The sequence below is a fragment of the Camelus ferus genome, chromosome X, assembly GCF_009834535.1.
Source record: "Camelus ferus isolate YT-003-E chromosome X, BCGSAC_Cfer_1.0, whole genome shotgun sequence".
NCBI lineage: Eukaryota > Metazoa > Chordata > Mammalia > Artiodactyla > Camelidae > Camelus > Camelus ferus.
Window position 1 is genome coordinate 22,877,251 of NC_045732.1, and position 21,958 is coordinate 22,899,208.

General features: G+C 35.8%; 1 protein-coding gene across 1 annotated transcript in view; it reads left to right on the top strand.

Annotated features, from left to right (window-relative positions):
* The window catches only part of KLHL15 (kelch like family member 15), a 35,511-nt gene that overhangs the window by 7,109 nt on the left and 6,444 nt on the right, over positions 1-21,958 (top strand). The window contains exon 2 of the mRNA XM_032475467.1: positions 5,650-6,361. Within this exon, the coding sequence (XP_032331358.1) occupies positions 5,657-6,361 (705 nt within the window). The 5' untranslated portion in view covers positions 5,650-5,656. The remainder of the gene's footprint in view (positions 1-5,649; positions 6,362-21,958) is intronic.

Below are 21,958 nucleotides of genomic sequence, written 5' to 3' on the forward strand. Positions count from 1 at the left end.
AAATCTCAGGGAGGTATGGGGTTTCTAGAGGAAAGTTTGAAGGATGTTAAGTTCCCATGGTTTTGGGTGATAAAGAAGCATTAGGTAAGAATTGGACAGGGAAAACAACATTGATTGACCTTTGGTGGGGTGTCTTGTTCCAAACTAGACATTTAACTTATGTTAATTTATTTAATCATCACCCCAACTCAGTAATAATAGATGATGATTAATCCTAATATGTGGATGGAAACTGAGGTCAGGAAGTTAACTAAATTTCTTCCAGTGACCCAGATGGTAAGTACTAATAAGTGCTCTGATTTCAAAGCACTTGTGATTTCTAACCACACTATTTTGTATTTTTTGCAAATCACATTCTAGTGTTAACTCTATTTCTAACTAGTTGTATGACCTTGAAGAAAAAATTCACTTGGGGACGTTAGTGTCTTCATCTATCAAGTTAGAATTGGCCTGGGTCCTGAGAGACTTTACTGAGAAGATGGGTTGGTGGTCGAAGTGCTGTTGCTAAGGAGCAGGGTTTCTCCAGAATTAACTGGACTGTTAAAGGGTCAGATGTATTTTATTGGTCCCAGCACCACTAAGTGAAGGGGAGCATAATAATAAGCCCCAATGTTACGGTGTACTTAAGGGCCATATACTTTTCTAAGTCTTTAAGTGTTAACTCACAGCAGCCCATGAGGTAGGTTCTATTAATATTAGTATCTCCCTTTTACAGATAGGACTTTAGAACACAAAGAGGGTAAGTAGCTTGCCCCAAGGTCACAGAGCTAATAAGAGTTAGAACCAGAATTCAAATGTAGATATCTAACTCCAGACCTATACTCTAAACTCAGTACTTCCGTTTAGAGACTGTATCATGTTGGTCAGTTAATCACTGAGTATTGTTTTCTACTTACATAATGCTTCCCATAAAAGTGTAAAATACTGCTGCTGCTCTAAAGCTGTTAGTCTTAGTGAGTGATGCACCAAGCTTTTTTGGAAAGGAAAAAACCTGCATATTTCCCAGCTATCACAAATTAGTTTTAGAAAGTACTTTAGATCAGATACACTTCACAAATGCATTGCTAACACTTTAAAAATAGCTGTAGTTTATTTACTTCGCATATCTATATAAGTGCTTTACACATGCATAAAATCATATAAAAAGAATAGATGAGAGGTTTATGACTATAGATTTTCAAAGATCATCATGTTGAATGCTTTTATTTTATATATGCAGGGATAAGACCAAGAAAGTTTGAGTAGCTTACACAAAGTATAGCTATTTCTGTTCTAAAACTGTATTCGTTAGGAGCCTTGGTTATACATAGGAAAAATCCACTTAAGGTAGTGAAATGGGGCAAATTTATTCTGAGCTTGTAAGGATTTCTCTCAGAACCCATGAGCAGGAATAGAGCTGGGCCTTGGAACTGGAAAAATGAAGGCATTAGGGAGCACTCCTTGTCCTCTTGGCTTTATTCTTCTTTCTCAGTTGACTGGCTTTCTTTGATACTCAGCTCCCATGGCAGGCAGAGGTTGGTACCCACAGCTGCTCTTTGACATGTTCTAGTTCCAGTTATACACAGTTAGTGCACATCTGTCTTTTTCTCTTTCTCTCCAGTTCTTTCTATTCTTGACACAAGATTGTCATCTTGATTCATATTTCCCACCCCGATCTGACCATATGTGAATGGGGACAGGTTCACAGAGTGGAAGCCTGTCTGCTAGGAATCCCTCTTGGTGGGCTGCGTGCCCAGAGGAGAGTGGGTGCTGTCCTTACATCTTCAGGGTCTTTTGCCTCACAGCTTACCAATCCTCTTTTTTTCTTTTTCTGGCTTCTTTGCCTTATAATGTTTCTACCATATTAAGTGTCTGGAACCTAGATTGCTTTTTTTGAGAAAGCATAGTATCTCCTTTAAAAAATTTCCTTTAGATGCAACCTTTCTCAGAAAAATGAGTATTAGCTGTTTGAGACCTTATCAATAGTGATAACTATTGAATAGGGAGGGTTACTTTGCCAAGAAGTGAAATATGTGGTATTCTAGGCACTGTCAAAATAACAGATTAATGAAACACAATCTCCTCTCAAGTATATGAATACTGTTGTCCAACATTCTATTATTAAATCTCCATTAAATGTGACCAGTAAATTTTGGTGAGTCAGAAGGATAGTTGGTATCCATAATGATCCTGAGAATGATAATGAAATATCAAATTTTTATCCAGTTTAATTTGTTGTTTTTTATTCTAATTATTGTGAAAATTGATAATTGGTGTGATGTTGATAGCCCTCTACTGACCAAAATGTTTGATTATTCAGATATCACACTGTGTGATGTTCCTTTTGTTCTCTGTATGCATTTGTGTACATATGCGTTATATCACTTAGAAAATTCTAAGCTCATTAATGTTACTTTTGAAAATAATTCAGTAAGTAAAATCTGATAGTTTGCTTTAATCTTGAATGTGTTAGTAAAGTACTTTTGCCAGGCGTTGATTGCAGTGTCTAAAATATTTTATATCTATTTTCCAAATTATAGACAGCCCTCTTGTGTTTTACCTTTCCAAAATGACAGTATATAGCTTTTGGATTAATGGAGCGGTAATAAAAATTTGATAGTAATTTCATTTTGTTTATACTTTGCTGTCTTAGGTGTAATGTGGTATAATCAGACTTAACAGGTAAGTTAGGGACAAATGTGGAGAAAGAGGTACCTAGAATGCCTCTTGATAAGGTGGGGAATACAAAAGAAAGAACTGATTGGGGAGAGAGTAGAATTGTTATTATTTTTTAAAGTTTAAGAACAAGGAAAAGTTTGTTAGGCTGCCAGAGACACCAGCAGGCCACACAGACGAGAGGTGCCTGTGTGAGCTCCGAGGGTAGAATTACGATTCTGTTTAGTCATGCCGATTTTTAGATCTCTGTGGGGCACCCAGAGGTATCTAACCAAGAGATTTGCTCTGTACGGTACTAGTGTAAGGGTAGAGATTGGGACAGAGATGGCCAAGGTAATTAGAAAAGGTAGGTATTAGTAGAAACCATAGGTTTAGATGAGAAGAGAAAAGGTGCATTAATAGGATCCTGGGGAATACCAATGTTTAAGGGCTAGTTCAAGGAATAAAAGCCCAGGAAGGAGACTGAGAAATTAGCAGCCCAAGAATAGGAGGAGAATTAGGAAGATAGTGTCATGAAACTGAGAGAGTGATGAACCAAGGGGGTAAGTCATACTGCAGAAGGCTCCTGAGAAATAGGGACTAGGATGTAACTACTGGATTTGACAGGGAGGTTTTTAGATTTTTTTAAAAAGAGCTTTTTAAAAGCAATAATAGGGGGGTAGGGTATAGCTCAGTGGTAGAGTGCATGCCTAACATGCACAAGGTCATATGCTTTTTTTGAAGATGGATTAAAAAAACACAGATTAGCAAAAAGGGGGGAAAACAACGCCTGATACTCTACCATCCCAAGATAACCATTTTTTTAAGCATTTTGATATATTACCCTTTCAGACTTTTTTCTTATTTATTAACAAAGTTTTTTTTTGAGATAACCTCAGATTGTGATAACTACTAAATAAATGGCTTTTATGTCAAGATGTCAAACAAAGCAACAAAATCTAGTAATAGCCTATTCACAGGAGTGGAAAAGTAGTGCCTTTTAGCATGTCCATGGAAGCTGCCTTTTCACACTCAGCAGCTGAGGGCTCTGCCAAATCCAGGGTGCAGAAGGGATTCCTGAAAGACACACACCTCTGTTGATATCTAACATAATGCCTGGCGCACAGAGGTGCTCTTCTCTAGTAAGGAAAGAGAAAGGCATCGGTAATAGAGTGGTGAGGCTGGCAGTGGCCTGCCTGAAGAAGGAGGTAGGGAAGGTGCCAGTAGTGACTGTGGTGCCAGTTGATTTGCTGGAGGGCTCGTCCATCCAAACACTCAAGCAGGGTAAGGAAAGAGCTTGGGAGTTGGGGTCTGATACCAGAAGGTCTAGGCTGGAGGAGAACAGAGGTAAAATTTGAAGATGATAGACCAAATGAAAAGAGTGAAGGTTAAACCAGAGACTGGGAAGTTGATGGTTAAGATTTCAGATGTGGACCATTTCTGGATGGTGACGAGGCCCAGAAGGTTTGGAAATAAGGGTTTAAAATGGAGTAAGGGGGTAGGTTGTAGGAGTTGAGTGGTCAGGGAATTTTGACTCAGTTTTTGGATGAGTGATTTTATGTGAACATTGAAGAGATGGGGGAAATGACTCTTCACCAGGTACCAAAGTCAGCAGCAAATGTGAGAGATATCAGGATATGTGTATATGATACTTAACAAGGAACAGTAGAAGACGGATTTTTATCTGAGAGAAAGGCAATATTTTAGAAAAAGAATAGTAGAAAGCTAAGAGAAGGCTTGGAAGGTAGGTTGTAAGCTATAGAAGAGTATTTTGTTTTAAGAAGAATATGGAAGAGGGTTTTTTTGTTTTTTTTTAATCAGACTGTGGAGAAAACTTTCTGTGACCAGCAGCATGAGCCTGTAGGGGAATTTGTTTACACTGAAGCAAGGTTCCACAGGGCACAGTGGAAAGAGTTGGGAGGTAATTCGTGGATGGGAGGAGGGGTCATTGGGGAGGAAGCTTGGAGCTGTGTGAGAATGAGAGTTGAGAAGAGGATAGATAGTTGGCCTGGGGGGTTGTGTGAAAAGTGGAAAATTACTTTGCTTCATAAACAGTCTAACAGACTGAATTAGTTTATGCTGCTTTACTTAAGAGATCTAATTATAATTCCACTATTTTGGCTTCATTTCTCTAATAATGCAAAAATGCAGTTTGATATCCTTTTAAAGTTACATATTTTAAATATTTAAGCAATACATGGTCACTGTTTTTAGAGTAAGGTTAATGAGGTAAGTAAAAAGGAAAAGATAAACCTCAAAATTTCCTGAAATCCCACTACCTAGGGACATCATTTTGGTACATATTCCTCTAGACTTTTCCTCATCTAAACGTATATGTGTATTTAATTTTTGAAAATATACTGAGTATACTACAATTGCCTGCTTTTTTTTTCATAAAATAATACCTAATAAAGATCCTTTGTCAGAATAGGTAGGTGGCTGCCATCATTTTTAGTTGTTAGAGTAATCTATTATACCGTACCATATTTATTTCTATTGTTGGGCTTTTGAATCCTTCCAATTTTTTTTACCATAAATAAGGCTAGAAAGAAAAACCTTGTGTGTACAAGTTGGCATATTTATCTGCTTATTTCCTTTGGATAAATTTCTAGGAGTTTTCAAGGTCAACAGTGTACTTTTTGGTTTAATTTCACTTTGTCTCTTTTTCTCATGACAGTATTTGGTTGAGAAATCCTTTTTGGTTGATAATTTGGGGACATGTTTAAATATATTTGGTGAACAGTGTAAAATCACTAGGATAGGCATATATTGTTTGTAAGTTAACAATTTACCATTGTTCTATAGGTATTTAAGAGATTTTTTCCCCCTGGGTTTGGGAGCCAAAAGTATTACCCTGCAAACCTTTAAGTTGTCTTCTCCCAAAGGGTTTGTACATGTAGGACTTAGACAGTGGAATTGAGATAATTATAAAAATTGTTTAAGCTCTGAGTTAATAATGTCTTCAGAATGCATGGAAATGATTAACACAGTTTTCTTTGATTACTTTTTTTCCAGGTGATTCATGGCAGGGGACGTGGAAGGATTCTGTTCCTCCATCCATGACACCAGTGTCTCTGCTGGGTTCAGAGCACTGTATGAGGAGGGATTGCTTCTTGATGTCACTCTGGTTATTGAAGATCATCAGTTCCAGGCCCATAAAGCACTCTTGGCCACCCAGAGTGATTACTTCAGAATTATGTTTACTGCAGACATGAGGGAGCGAGATCAGGACAAAATTCACTTAAAAGGTCTAACTGCTACAGGTTTCAGCCACGTTCTTCAGTTTATGTACTATGGAACTATAGAGCTGAGTATGAGTACTGTTCATGAGATTCTTCAGGCTGCCATGTATGTTCAGCTTATAGAAGTGGTGAAGTTCTGCTGCTCATTTCTATTAGCGAAAATCTGCTTAGAAAACTGTGCAGAAATTATGAGACTCTTAGATGATTTCGGTGTTAACATCGAGGGAGTCAGGGAGAAGTTGGACGCCTTTCTGCTAGAGAACTTTGTTCCACTCATGTCCAGGCCTGACTTCCTGTCTTATCTGAGCTTTGAGAAGCTCATGTCTTACTTGGATAATGATCATCTGAGCAGGTTCCCAGAGATAGAGCTGTACGAGGCTGTGCAGTCTTGGCTGCGGCATGATAGAAGACGCTGGAGACATACCGATACCATCATTCAGAACATCAGGTTTTGTTTGATGACCCCATCCAGTGTTTTTGAGAAGGTTGGTGCATTTGAAAGCAATAGATAGGAGTTATCATTTAGCTAATAAGGCAATATTTCTTTATACATAAGATTCCCAGGCTTGGTCAGGAGCCAAAAAGAGAATGAATTGTTTCTAAGAATAGTTTATGTGTAAGAAGTCTAATTTGTTGTAGCTTGTGCATTTAGGTTTTTAAAAATACATTTTGTGGGTGAAAGATGAACCAGGTAGGTGGTAGAGTAGTTTCATTTTAAAAGTACTTTTAAAGTTGAAGTGTAATTATTTAACCCAAAATATTACAAGTATGCTTTAGCTTTTCTTTCTTTTCATAGAATAATTAAATTTGAACGGGGTCAATCTAGCTCTCTTTAAAAATTAATTTAAGTGATACATGCTGAAATTAGAGTTGAGAGGAGTTTTGTAGTTCTGAATGATATACATTAACACAGTTCTGTTTTCCTCTAAAATGTAGTAAGGAAACGTAAGATAGTTCTTGAAAACCAATAGGCCCAAGTGGTGATTTTCTTCTCTACTCTTACCTAGTTCTGCTCTGCCCTCCCTCCTCTCCCCGTTTCACTGTGCATACTAACTAAATTTAACCATGAAAACATATGTTTTTGTTGAAAACCGTTGTTTTGGCATTTCTAAACAAACAGACTATAAATCCTCTATCTGCATTGATAAAATATCCCTTTGCACATTTTACCATGTGATAGTTCTGCTGTCTTAAAATTGTCTTTCTCCAAAACAGCCTTGGCCTTTTTGCATGTAAGCATTTTTCATTTTTATATCGGAGTCTCGCTTGTGATCCTTTCTTGCCCAAAGGAGAGAAAGCAGTTTCAGTAATTGCTTAACTTAATTGGTTTCTAATCACATGGTTACCTCTGGGGCTCTGTTTACCTCTTGCATCTTTTCTTCTTTCTAGAAAGCACACTTAAACCTGTGGTCGACACCCTTCATGTTAAGTAGTTCCTCAGCTTTAGTTACCAGACCTGGTGATAAAAATATATTTGCAAAGGAGAGTTATTTACACCATTCGCAAACTAAACAAATTTGCGCCTTTGAATAACACTCAGCAGCCCCGGCATGTCTTTTTTCCCCCTCTGAAATGCTGTGAAATATCATTAACTTACACTTTTATGGATAATTCAATTTTGTGGAGTTTTATTTTTATTCTAAGAATGTACTGATAGGGTAGAAATAATTGAAACTAAAGAATACATTTCTTAATTAGTTTTTGTTTAGTGATAATCAGCCCCACGTCAACTATGTAAATCATTTGTCTCTGATGTTTTGATTTTTCTTCCTACTATTGTTTTTATTGTTCTCTTTCCCTGGGGGAATCCTGTTTTGTCTTTAATGTGTTAGATGCAAATACTTTCCCACTGCTAAAACAAACAAAAACCCTCCAACTTCAGTCTAGATGGAAGTACTTGTAAAATAGAAAATAAAATTTTCCCTCTTGCATGACAATATAATGGATAATTGATAGCAGTAAATAATTTTAAAGTATTGAGCTGCAGAGCCTTTTTATTTTCCAGCTATCAGTTTAAGGTGGTCAGTAGTGACAGTGGCTGAAAGTTAATACCATCAGGTAATTTTGTAAATCATATATAACAGCAGTTGTACCTTCTGATGGATTCTGTTTGCATGTATAACATAGGAGGTGGTTATTACTTAGTGGTCAAGTATTGGGAATCTCATCAGAATAAAGATGTTATTAAGGCTTCCTTCTTAATTTCTTAGGAAAACTTAAGGCCCCGGCCACAGAGAAATCTTTTCAATTTTTCAATATAAATCTTTGTTTTATTTTAGTGATTCTGGTAAGATAAATGGATGGGAAGGTAGTCAGTGATTCTTGTCTTAGCAGTGTATGAGAGATGTTTATCAAAGGAATGTATGGCTTTCTAAATGTTCAAAAACACTAAGGCATGTTTGAGACCTTATCTCTAAAAATTAAAATGGAAAATTTGGTTGGGAAATAAGAATTTGAACTATTTTACCCCATCCTATTTTAAACTCCTTGAAAATAGGGCCCATCTATTTTTCCAGCACTCTGCAGGTCTCAAACAAGGCCATTTTAATATCCATTATATATGCATAGAACCAGAAAGGGCACAGAAATAAAGACATGTTATATCTGTACAGGTCCTTTTTTAGTATGAGAATCTACATAGGGAAAGGTGTAGGCAGTTTTGATTTGTGGTTTTATCCTATTTGCTTCATATATTTTTTCTATGCTAAACCTTTGAAAAGAAGTTGAACACATTATGACACCTCATCCCTAAATACATATTAACATGCCTCTCCTCAGAATAAGGACTTTTTCCTACCCAAGTTCAACACTATTTCACCCAAGAAGATTAATAATAAAAGACCCTAATATCATCTAGTAGCTAGTTCATATTCAAATTTTCCCGGTTGTACCCAGAATGCCCTAGAATCTAGTCATGGTTTATGCATTGCTTTTGGTTACCATGTCTATTTAATCTTTCTTAATCTAAAACAGTCTCCTACCTTTTTTATTTTTTTTTGAGAAAAATCAGATTGTCGTCTTAGTGTCTCCCACATTCTGGATTTAGCAGAGTATTTCCTTGTGTTGATGTGAACTTAGAACTTAGTTCCTCTCTTATATTTCCTGTTAGCACATCTACCTTTTAGCATCGTGTATTTTCAGGAACAATTACAAGAAAATATTGTTGTAATGCCAGAGAAGGCCTTCGAAAACTACTTAGCAACTCTAATCAAACTTCGAATTTGCCATTCTTTTTTTCTATTAGGAGGCTAAGTAGCCCAATCCTGTGGCTAAAATTATCAAAGATTTTATTCACACTATTCTGTTAGGTTTCTTTTAGATTAAAAAATTCTCCCTTAAAAAAAATTGGAGCCCTTCCATTCAATTTATTGAAATTAAAACTAGCTGAAGTGTGAAAGTTTAAGAAGATTATTCTTTCTTACTAAAAAAAAGGTAGTGTATATAACTCTAGAACTGCGCTGTTCAATACTTGTGGTTACCGCTTGTGGCTTTTGAGTACTTGAACTGTGACAAGTCTGATTTGAGATTTCAGAGATTAAGAGGACAAAAAGGATATAAATTACCTCATTACTAATTTTTATATTGATTATGTGTGGAAATGATATTTTGGATATATTGGGTTAAGTAAACTGTATCATTAAAATCAATTTCACCTTTTTACTTTTTAAAATATGGCTACTAGAAAGTGTAAAATGACATCTTTGGTGTGCATTTGGGGCTCAGATTGTGTTTCCGTTGCACAGCGCTGCTCTAGAGGTTCAAGGAGTAAGTTGTGCTTTAGCAACTCTCTAAATACGCATACTTTTTCACATATTTAACCCCTCTCCTGGATTCCCAGCCTTTAGTGTTAAATGAATTTACCTAACTCTTCTGTGGAATAGCTGATGAAGATAACTTGAGTATAGCGTCTCTTTGTCCAGATCCTTTCCCTGGCCTCAGGAAAATGAAAACTGATTGAACAAAGCTTGGTGAAGGAACCTTTGGAGATTTTAATTCCTCCTTTGGTAGTAATGATCAGATCTGAGCAGTGGCTTGGTAAGGGGGCATTCTGCTTCTCTCCAAGGAATAGCCCCCACTGATTCCAGGAACCTGGATCATGCCCTTTAGCTGTGCCAGAATCTTTGGGTTTATTCCTCTGCAGTATCTTTTACCCTAGTCCTCCACTGGATTTTCTCCCTACCTGAAAACAGACTGTCTTAACTTTTGTACTGAATGCTCTGTGGGACATGACCATCACCCAAGACTTCCAGATTTCCTCACCGAGTTCTTACAGGCAGTGATTCTGGTTATCTGAACACTTCACACGTATGTCCAAGGCTATGTACCAGGTGCTCTACACACAGAGTCTACGGGTTATCTCCATTTTATAGATAAGAAAACAGGCTCAGAAAGGTTAGGAATCTTATCCCAGAATAAGTGTCAGTGTCCAGACTGGAACCTAGGTCTGCTTGCCCCAGTCCAAGCTAGAGTAGGGAGAGGACCCCCAACGTGCAGGAAGCATGTGGTTAACCCTGTGGCTCTGCTTGGGTTGTTTAGAAGTTGTTAAAGGTGAAAATTCTAACATGTTTGTATGAATGAAACATAGCCTAAGAAATTTATGGCAGTTAAAAAAGTATAAAATGTAGGAACACTTTTAAGATGTGAAAGCACAATTCTGGGGTTTTCACTGCATAATCAAGGAAAGCTGAAAATAAGTTTAAGGATCTTGTCCTTTTGACATAGTTGTTTAAGAGTTCTTAGGATTCATTTTAATCTATAGTGGATTCCCAGTTTTAAAACCAGACTTCAATTTCAGTTTTTACTTAATGCAAATGTCTGTGGCATCTATTTTACGAGCTTTGATGGTCTTTGCATCTGTTAACAGAGATAAGACCTGACATTTGTTATTCTGAATTTCAGTGAGGTGAAGATTTAAATAGTTTAAACTTGGCTCTCTTTGGTCTTACGGTTTTTAAAAAACAATTATTGCTTTATTGGAAACATTTTATGAAGTAAATGTGTATTTGGCAAAATGCGTATCATACTTGACTTTTTTGTATGGAAAAGATCTTTTTAGAAAAATCGTTACATTATTCATTAAAATATCCATATGTTGATTTTTTTTAGTAAAGTGACATTTTAATATTTTTGAAACCAGGGCATCTTTAGTATCATAAATATGCATAAGGTAAGATTGAGCCTACCAATGATCCTCTTAGAAATCATATAAATAATAATTGTAAAATCTTTCAATTTTTCAAAAAAACCCTCTCTTTTCTTAAGGAATCAGATTACATAGATGAATTCTGCTTTATTCCATTCTGTTTTGTAAATTAGCTCATGATATTCAGACACCCTAAAATAAGAAAATAATGTTAATTCTCTTTTACTGAAAATATATTTGGATTTAACAAATCATATCTGCATTTTATTTTATTTTTATTAAATTTATTTATTTCTCTTTTAATGAAGGTACTGGGGATTGAACCCAGGACCTTTATAACTGCATTTTATAAAAGTTTGTTGTGATAAGGATATTTACAGCTTTGAGGTAATTTTGATAGTCTGCTGTAAAAGATAACTTCATCACTAGAGAATATTAATCCTAGGATCAGACTGAAAATTAATGCTTCAGAAAGGCTTCCTAACATTTGTTTTTAAAAATGTCTTTTATTTAAGGAGCAAAATTTGTGGCTTTAAATTAAAAACTATAGTTTAAAATGGGGATAAGGTATTCTGGACTCATCTTCAAACTAATAGAATTCAAAGATTACAAATTAAGTATCCAAGAATACCTTACCAAAGTACCTGAGTGCCTTACTAAGAAGATAGTGACTCTCAGAACTGGTCTTCACAAAGCACTGATAATCTTCCAAATATTTTTTCTATCTGCATAGTTGGTTTATGTAGTATTAATAATGGACTGTGACACATAAGGAAATTTATTCTTAACATGTCTTGCTTGGGTGATGTGATATTCTGGTTGAGGCACAACCCACTTGGTAATGAAACTGCCTGGGCACGGGCACATCTGTGTAAAGTGTAGGTGCTGTGTACCCTCCAGAATTCCTTCGCTTAGTCGCTGTAACATGTTTTGACTAATCTAGCACTTTGACCAATCCAAAATTCCTATCCAGAAACCAGATCATTAACTGTAGTGTTACCACAGTTTAGCCCAAAAAACTTGAAAAAAGTAATTCTAATTACTTCAGCTACAACCAGACAAATCTAGAGGAAAAAACCTCTAACTCTCAGAGTTTTAGAAGTATGCAAGAAACAAGCAGTGCTGTATTTGACAATAAAAAAATTTTTTTAAAAGTTAGCAACCTGGATTTAAAATGTGAGATTTGATTAGAATTTCTAATAAGCTTGAATTGCCTTGGAAAAAGATTTAAATACCCTTCATATATTAAATAGTTCTTATACAACTATAAACTTGAAATTGCTTAAGTTAACAATCAGCTCACTTGCCCCTTGGAGTGAAAGCACAGAGATGAGCAGGTTTTTGTTTGAAACTAGGTCAATGGGTTAAGCGTACTTTCTCAGTTAACTTAATGTCTTTTTTTGCATGTCTCCTTTTTGCTGACCCCTGCCACCCCACCCCAGGCCCCATGGACTTGGATGATTATAATTAATACGTGTGCAGTTCTTTAAAAAATCACCCAAGGTGTTTTTCTCCTCTCAAGTCTTCTGCCATTTATGTATAGCTGTAGAGTGCTTTTATTTTCTACCTTTGACTTGCATTCACTCTAGATTCACAGGTTCCTGGAGAGTGCCGGTAATCTAGGTGTTGACTGCTGTTAGATCCCCTGGGAAAGAGGATGTATTAAGCAGGCAGGTACCTGTTGAAAATGGGAGTTTGAAAATTCAATCTTACTTGCTGATTTTCCTTTTAAATAAAAGGGAGATGAAAACAAAAGCATAGAATTGGAGTAAAAGGAAAGGAAGACATGGAATGGGGACAGCTGTGATTACTTGTAAAAGGAGAAAACCTTTTTAATGAATTGGGAAAAATGGAGGGGGGAGAAACCAAGTAATAAGCAGAAATCAAAAAGGATCAGAGAAGTCAGAAAATGACTGGAGAAAAGATTAGGAGCAGGAAAGGAACAAAGAGGGGAGATATTAAGATTTTAGGCTTTAAAGTTTTCATTCTCAAATTTAGTCTTTACCCAAAAATATGTGTCATAGGTAAGCCTTGTTCATTCAGAAGTTAGTTTTAGGGTTAAACCTTTTATTTGGCTTTCCTTCTGCTCTTCCATATTTATAAATAAAATATTTAAATAGTTGAGAGTATTTCCATAAATAGGGGGAAATGTGTAAAAAAAAAGTGAATTCTTTTATTTTATTGAGTTATAGTCAGCTTACAATGTTGTATCAGTTTCCACTGTAGAACACAATTTTTCAGTTATACTAGAACATACATATATTCATTGTCACATACTTTTTCACTTTGAGCTACCAGAAGATCTTGTATATATTTCCCTGTGCTATACAGTATAATCTTGTTTATCTATTCTATATATACCTGTCAGTATCTACAGATTTCAAACTCCCAGTCTGCCCCTTGCCACGCCCCTCCCCCCTGGCAACCACAAGTTTGTATTCTATGAGTCTGTTTCTGTTTTATATTTAAGTTCATTTGTCTTCTTTTTCTTTTTTTCTTTTTTTTTAGATTTCACATATGAGCAATATCATATGGTATTTTTCTTCCTCTTTCTGGCTTACTTCACTTACAATGACATTCTCTAGGGCCGTCCATGTTGCTGCAAATGGCGTTATGTTGTCAGGGTTTGTGGCTGAGTAGTATTCCATTGTATAAATATACCACATCATCTTTATCCAGTCACCTGTTGATGGACATTTAGTCTGTTTCCATGTCTTGGCTATTGTAAATAGTGCTGCTGTGAACATTGGGGTACAGGTGTCTTTGAAGTAAGGTTCCTTCTGGATAGATGCCCAGGAGCGGATTCCTGGGTCATATGGTAAGTCTATTCCTACTCTTTTGAGGAATCTCCATACTGTTTTCCACAGTGGCTGCACCAACCTGCATTCCCACCAGCAGTGTAGGAGGGTTCCCTTTTCTCCACAGCCTCTTCAGCATTTGTCATTTGTGGACTTTTGAATGATGGCTGGTGTGAGGTGATACCTCATTGTAGTTTTGATTTGCATTTCTCTGATAATTAGTGATACTGAGCATTTTTTCATATGCCTATTGATCATTCGTATGTCTTCCTAGGAGAATTGCTTGTTTAGGTCTTCTGCCCATTTTTGGATTGGGTTATTTGTTTTTTTCTTACTAAGTCATATGAGATGCTTATATATGCTGGAGATCAAGCCTTTGTCAGTTTCATCTTTGGCAAAAATTTTCTCCCATTCAGTAGGTTGTCGTTTTGTTTTGCTTATGGTTTCCTTTGCTGTGCAGAAGCTTGTAAGTTTAATTAGGTCCTATTTGTTTATTCTTGCTTTTATTTCTATTGCTTGGGTAGACTGTCCTAGGAGAACATTTTTGAGATGTATGTGAGATAATATTTTGCCTCTATTTTCTTCTAGGAGGTTTATTGTATCTTGTCTTATGTTTAAGTCTTTGATCCATTTTGAGTTTATTTTTGTCTGTGGTGTAAGGGAATGTTCTAGCTTCATTGATTTACGTGTTGCTGTCGAGTTTTCCCAACACCATTTGCTGAAGAGACTGTCTTTATTCCATTGTATCTTCTTGCCTCCTTTGTCGAAGATTAGTTGACCAAAAGTTTATGGGTTCATTTCTGGGCTCTATTCTGTTCCATTGGTCCATATGTCTGTTTTTGTACCAATACCATGCTCTTTTGATGACTGTAGCTCTGTAGTATTGACTGAAGTCTGGGAGGGTTATTCCTCCAGCCTCTTTCTTTTTCTTCAGTAATGCTTTGGCAATTCTAGGTCTTTTGTGATTCCATATAAATTTTATTATGATTTGTTCTAGTTCTGTGAAATATGTCCTGGGTAATTTGATAGGGATTGCATTAAATCTGTAGATTGCCTTAGGGAGTATGACCATTTGAACAATATTGATTCTTCCAGTCCAGGAGCATGGGATGTCTTTCCATTTTTTTAAGTCTTCTTTAATATCCTTCATCAATGGTTTATAGTTCTCTGTGTATAAGTCTTTCACCTCCTTGGTTAGATTTATTCCTAGGTATTTTATTACTTTGGGTGCTATTTTAAAGGGGATTGTTTCTTTATTTTCTTTTTCTGTTGATTCATCCTTAGTGTAAAGAAATGCAACTGATTTTTGAACGTTAATCTTGTAACCTGCTACTTTGCTGAATTATTTGATTAGTTCTAGTAGTTTTTGTGTGGACCTTTTAGGGTTTTCTATGTATAGTATCATGTTATCTGCATATAGTGACACTTTAACCTCTTCTTTTCCAATTTGGATCCCTTTTATTTCTCTCTCTCGCCTGATTGCTGTGGCTAAGCCTTCCAAGACTATGTTGAATAGGAGTGGTGATAGTGGGCAGCCTTGTCTTGTCCCAGATTTTAGTGGGAAGCTTTTGAGTTTTTCACCGTTGAGTACTATGCTGGCTGTAGGTTTGTCATATATAGCTTTTATTATGTTGAGATATGTTCCCTCTATACCCACTTTGGTGAGAGTTTTTATCATAAATGGGTGTTGAATATTATCACGTGCTTTTTCTGCATCTATTGAGATGATCATGTGATTTTTGTCCTTTCTTTTGTTGGAAAAAAAGTGAATTCTTGAACTTAGTTTTACTGTCTAAATATTAGCATAATCAAATGATAAGATGGTCTTAACTCTTTTCTAAAATTACATTATTTTCTATCTTTTACTTAACACTTATTTCATTCCTAGTGGTCCTCTCTTACTGTTGCACCAAAATTGGAAGGAAATTAGACTTTCTAAACACATTTATTTTTTAATTAAATATTTTCACTCTATAGAAAAGTTGAAGGGATAGAGGACTAACCAAATTGTGCTGAAATTCTTATTAGAATGTTGTCCTGAGGGGTCCTCTCCCTTGCCCCCATTTGCCCTGGTTACTTGACTTCTGAAGTTCTGTCAATACTTTAGACTCTTGTCTGCTCAGAGAAGAGAGGATGGGTAAATCCTTATTAAAAATTTGTCTTCGTGATTTGGTATCTGACTGCAATTATACTATTAGTGAGAGGATGTGTGTTTAGCAGGAACTGATTTTTTTAATAGCCTTATCTCTGCTCATTATTCAGTTTTTCAGGACAAAGGGATTAATTAAAGGTATTTTGCACCTAGTTTTTTTTGTGATGATTTTTGTCTCACATGAATCAGTATAAGCTTCAGTTCTGAGCATGATTTTATAAGTAGACTTTGGATATCAGGGTAGATGGTTTTGCAATACAACATATAAAGGCTGTTCCACATTTTACTGAATGTCAAAATTAGTATCAAATGAAGATGTGGTTCCCAAAGATGTAATTTTTTGCACTAAAGCTCCATGATAGTAACTGCTTTATTTCTAGATGTTTCTTTGAGAATATTGGATCATGGAGGAGGGATGATAAAACTGCTAGTACTCAGTCTTCCTTCCACATGACACCTCATACTCATTCTGAAAATTAGGTTAGCATTTTTGGGCATAGGAAGGGGCCAGAGAGGTGTCTATTCATGCAACTTACTCCTTTTATAAAGGGAAACTATCTAGAGTCTTGTCCATGGTCATACAGTGACTTGGGGACAGTGTCAAGTCTAAGCCTGTGGTCTTGAGTTCAGGGATTATTACAGCCCCCAGTCCCTACCCCTCCCACCTCTCCACCACTGGATAAACTGATAAAAGGCATTTTGTTTGGTTTAGTATAAATACACTGAGCCTTTTAAAAAATCCTTTTGAAAGGTGAAAGAATTGATAATACCTTAATTGTCAGGCTGAAAGCCTAAAATAATTTTTTTGGACTGTAGCCTGTTACAGTAGATTTTTTAAATTGTAGATTTTAAAAACTGTAGATTTTTTAAAAATTGTAAATAAAGGTAGTAAACTATGAAAATGCCCATTTAAATTATATTGCTGGTTTCATTTTAATTCTTTCAAAATTAAGAGTGGTATAAACAAATTACCTTTAAAAGTTAAAAATTTAGTAAGTGGCTTATATAACATTTTGACATTGGGCAGAGAAACATGGAATTTTTATTAGCTAGCTATTATTTATTTGACTTAATACATATATTTAGAGGAACCACATTCAAAATGAGTAATTTCTCACATTTTCTTCTTTACATGCATATGTGCATGCACACAGTTATATTAAACTAAAAGTTTATAGAGGAGGAAATGGCCAATTTAAAATTTTCAGATCACTGTTTTTAAGAGGCAATATATGCTTTCATTGTGTTCAGAATAAGACAAAGTGCTTTTCATAATACAATTTTAAGTATCAAAGCAAGAAAAGTGATCAAGAATGAATATATTCTTCCCATGTTTTAAAACAAGACAGCTTTTTTAATCCTATGAAAGGAATAAGGAAATTAGTTCAGAATATGAAAGAAATGTCATTCTTTCCATATCTTTCTTTTGAGAGCACCTGATAAACAGATAGTTAAACTGTTACGTGAGGACCAAATGAGAGAAATGCTTTCTCTATGAAAAGATGAACCACGTGTTTCTTTTGGGATAGCTCTCTTCATTAATGCATTTTAAATGATTCCATTCTTAAAGGTTTCAGCCCTACGCTTTTTGTTTTAAAGCAGAGTATATCTGTAATTACTTTGTCCAGGATTATCAAAGAGGCATTAATTTCCTCTTTTCTATAATGAAAGGAACTATTTATGCTTATTGATATTGTGTGGTTTCAGAGGAAAATTACAGCGATAAGTAGCTCTGGGAAAAGGATAAGGTAGATCTCAAACTTCTAGCCTTGGCAGAGAAAAGTAGGAGCTAAATTTCTTTGGTTAGAAGATCTTCTATGGTATAATAGCTGTTCCAAAAGGCACAACTTCCGCTATCATGGGCTTAGAGGTAGAACAAATTGGGTAAAGATATAGTTTTGATTGGGACTTTAACGTAGTGTTGAAGTGATTCTTGTAAACTCTTTGGAACCCAGATATCAAAGGAGCACAGTAGAATGCCTAGGGAGAGGACAAAGGGACCAGAAGATTGGGTATAAAACGAAAGACTAGGAAATGACCGTTAAGCTGGCCAATTCGATAGGATCTTCAAGAACTTGGGGTTGGAGGATGCAAGGCCATTATAGGCCATTCTGCATAGTCCTCGTGTGATGCTGGAATCTCTCTCCAGCAGTCCTGATAGGTGGTCACACCTGGACTACATCTAGTGGCAGGATGCTCAGACTCCAGAGGTAGACAGGTTTTGACTTTGGGAACATATACCCTTACCATTTTTATTGTAATCCCTGTGAAAAAGCCAAATCTATTTAGAACCTAAAAAGGGCAAGTCTCCTGAGAGCTCACTGGTAACTACATGTTGTACATGTATTATATATATGTTTTCCCCTGCAAAACAGTCCATTTTTATTTTTTGAGAATATTATATATACTGTTCTGCAGTTTTTGTCATTTGACATTTTGAACATCAGTGTTAGTGAATATGGACTAACCTCATTCTTTTTAATGATTGTATATGTTATATTTATTCAACCAGTGTCTTAATAGATATTTGAGTTGTGCCCAGTTTTTGTGCTCTTACAATGATGCAACAAACATCCATTATCTTGACAGTCCTAATTACAAAGCTTTTTCTTATATTGGCCTAAAATCTTTCTCCTAACTTCTACATATTGGTCCTGAAAACAGTTGCCATCTTTCTCCTGAGTCTTCTCTTGGATTGAAACAATCCTCATCTGTTTGACCATTCTTCGTGTTATTTGGATCCTTTTGCCATCTTCTGGACATGATCCATTTTGTCACTGTCTAAAGTGTAATGATGGAACTGAACACTCTCTTAACTGTGGTTTCAGTTGAACAGAGAGGGTAGGATTATCTGTTCTTTTAATTCAGTCCGTGATTTTATTAGCTCTTGAGGCTGCCATATCACATTGTTAATTCGTATGGAGTCAGTTAAAGCCTTACATTTGGAGTTTGTAGATCCCTGGAGCATCTGATAAAAGCTGTGGACTTGCCACCACCTCACCCTACCCCTCCAAATGGATTAATACAATTGTTGTAATTTCAGGTGGTTCATGGGTCCTTGGTGTTTCTCCTTTCTTTATGACTAGATTTTGTTGGTTACTTTGCCAAAGTCATGGATTCTCTAGCATTCTTGTTTAATCAAAACTTAAACCAGAAATGGCCAGTCTTGGCATTACTTGATGAGTCTGTGTTGCCTCCTAGTGTGTAGTGCTTTCCTACTATATGCAAGTGCTAACTATTTTTTTTAACAATCCAGGATCAGCCTCAAGCTAACCAGTCCATATTTTGAAACCTGTCTGGCTTGTAGTCCTTTCCCATTCTTCATGATTCCACACAGGTGACAGAAAGCAATTAAGCAGCCTTATCTGCAGAGCCTTCTAGGATCCCAGGACATGATTTGTGAGATCAAATGACTTGAACTCAGTGAGAATATCTGGCTGGTTTTTCTTTTTTTTTCCTTCAGCCATCTTGGATTTAAATTTCTTCTCAGTCATCATATTTAATCTTCAGATTACAAAGAATAAAATATTATTAACTAGGAATGGAAATAGGAGGCTGTTTCTCTTTGTCTTTGTCAATATTACATTAACAGTCCCATCCGGGGAATTCACTTTTCCCTCTATTTTTTTTTTTTTTTACTTTAACCTTTTAAATGCCACTTATTCAATATCTGGCACTTTGTAAATTCACAGTTCATCCTGAAGCTTTAGCCCTGTTCACGGTATTCTTAGAATCCATTTCACTCTTTATAACACTTGTTCTATGTGTCTGTTTTCTTTCAATCATCTGTTATAAGTGTTTTTTTAAACATCTGAATTCGAGAAAGCTCTCTGTGCAAATGCATCAGATTCTTAAGATTTCCCCTTTTCTTCCCCTCATCAATGTGTTTTGCAGTTATACAGTCAGCATTATGCTTTTAAGAACCTCCCAGCCTTGTTGAGCTTCTTTACACAGTTTCTGATCTTGGAATTGATCCTAATTTTCCTTTGAAAATCTTGAAATCTGCCTATCCAGTATGGGCAGCATTCCCCTGCCTTTCTTTCTTGATCTCCAAACATCATGGCTGCTTTCTCTAAAGCTTCTTCCTAGTTACATGTTACCAGTCATGTTTTACTGGTGAGGATTAGGTCCAAAGTAATAGTTTTTCTCATTTCTCCTCTACTTTCTGGAAGACTGAATTTTTACATAAACCAAAAGCGTATCTTCAGATGTATTGACGTAAATTGAGTGACACTTCCACAGATGTCCTCTGATCAGTAATAATAGCTAATAACAGCTGTTATTTTTTTTGTATACTGCCACCTGACTAGCACCATACTAAGTCCTTTCCACGTCGGATTACCTTGCTTGTCTCCTACCTTAGGGATATGAGTTGTGGGTGCTGTTGTTATCCCAGTAATATAGATGAGGAAACAGGTTTGAGGGTGTTGAGTCACTTGCCCAAAATTACACAGCTTGTGAATGCCAAGGTCAGATATTTCCTAAATCGGATTCTTAATCACTATACTGGGCTGCTTGATGTGGTGCTTAATTACTATGCTGGACAAGATTCTCTTACTTCAAAACCTGTGTAGCTGTCAGACCACTGGCTGTGCACAGTAGGCATTTAAATATTTAATTTGAGGTTTATGTTTCTTGTTGATTTCTAGGGTATTGCCTTTTAGCTCTTACAAATCAGTAAGAAAAAGATGAGAAAAATGTGTGAGGCACACTGTTAGGCAGTTCATAGAAAAATGAATGGAAAACGAAGATATGAAAAGATGCTCATTTTTTACTAATCAAACATATTTTTGATGGTTTTTGGAGACCCATTTTTTGAATGCAAGACTTTCTGTTATGTGATACTTGAAAAACAAAGAATGCAAAAATGTTTGTGAAACTTCAGAAATAATCAGTATTAACCCAAGCAAGCATATACAAAATTTTATTTAATTGGGAGACCAAAGTACTGTTGCTTTTTAAAAACTGAATATATTGTGAACATCAGTACTCAGTGATGTTATCTTTAATGGCTGTATAGTATTCTGTTGTTTCTCATAAGAGATTGAAGCTCAGTTTGTTTCCTTTGTTCTTTATTTTAATTTTTTATATGTGAAGTAAAAGTAAAGTATAAGACCTCAGATCTCATCTTTTTTCTTTATTATATTATTATTCTTTTTATTGAAACTGTTCACCATTATTCATTATTTACTGTGATATCTTCCACAGTTTTTATTTTGCTAGGAAGAATTAGGTTGTATGCCCAATCATTGTGATCAGTATGATTGATTCTTTGTGTTAAGAACAATTATACTATACTTTTTTTTAAGAGGGGTCATTAGACTAATTCATTGAACATGTTAAGTGTTTTAATAAATGAGTATGTAATTTAAAGAGTTTTCTAAAGAGTGATGGAAGCTGTGTTGTAACATACTGGAAATTGAGCTTTGGAGCAAGACTGTCCTGGTTCGAGATCTCAGCTCCACTAGTTTTAGTCATGTAAATAATTTGGGCAAGTCACTTAACATTGTAAGCCTCAGTTTTCTCATCAGGAAAACAGGGATGGTTATTGCTGTCTCACAGGAGGAATAATTTAACATGAGATGCACACGTAAAGCAACCATGCAGCAGTAATGTCAATTTTCCCTATTTTATGTAGTTAGATAAGGAGTTCTCAACCTTTTGTGGCACTTACGCCTTTGCTAGTCTGGCAAGACCCCTGGAAGGACCTCTTCTCAGAATAATGATTTTAAATACATAAAATTTAAAGGTTGCGATGAGCAAGGAAACTATGTTGAAATACAGTTATTGAAGTACCTAAAACATTTGTGATGCTTTCTGTTTCAGATAATTTTTTGGACTAAGGTGGGGAGCTAATGAGAAAGATAGAAGGGGAAAAAAAAAAGAGTAAAGGAAGGAAAGCTTATAAATACATATGCTTGGTTTTGATTCCTTCCCAAGCTGTTATCACCCTAGATTTCCAACAGGCTCATAGTCATTTCCACCTCAG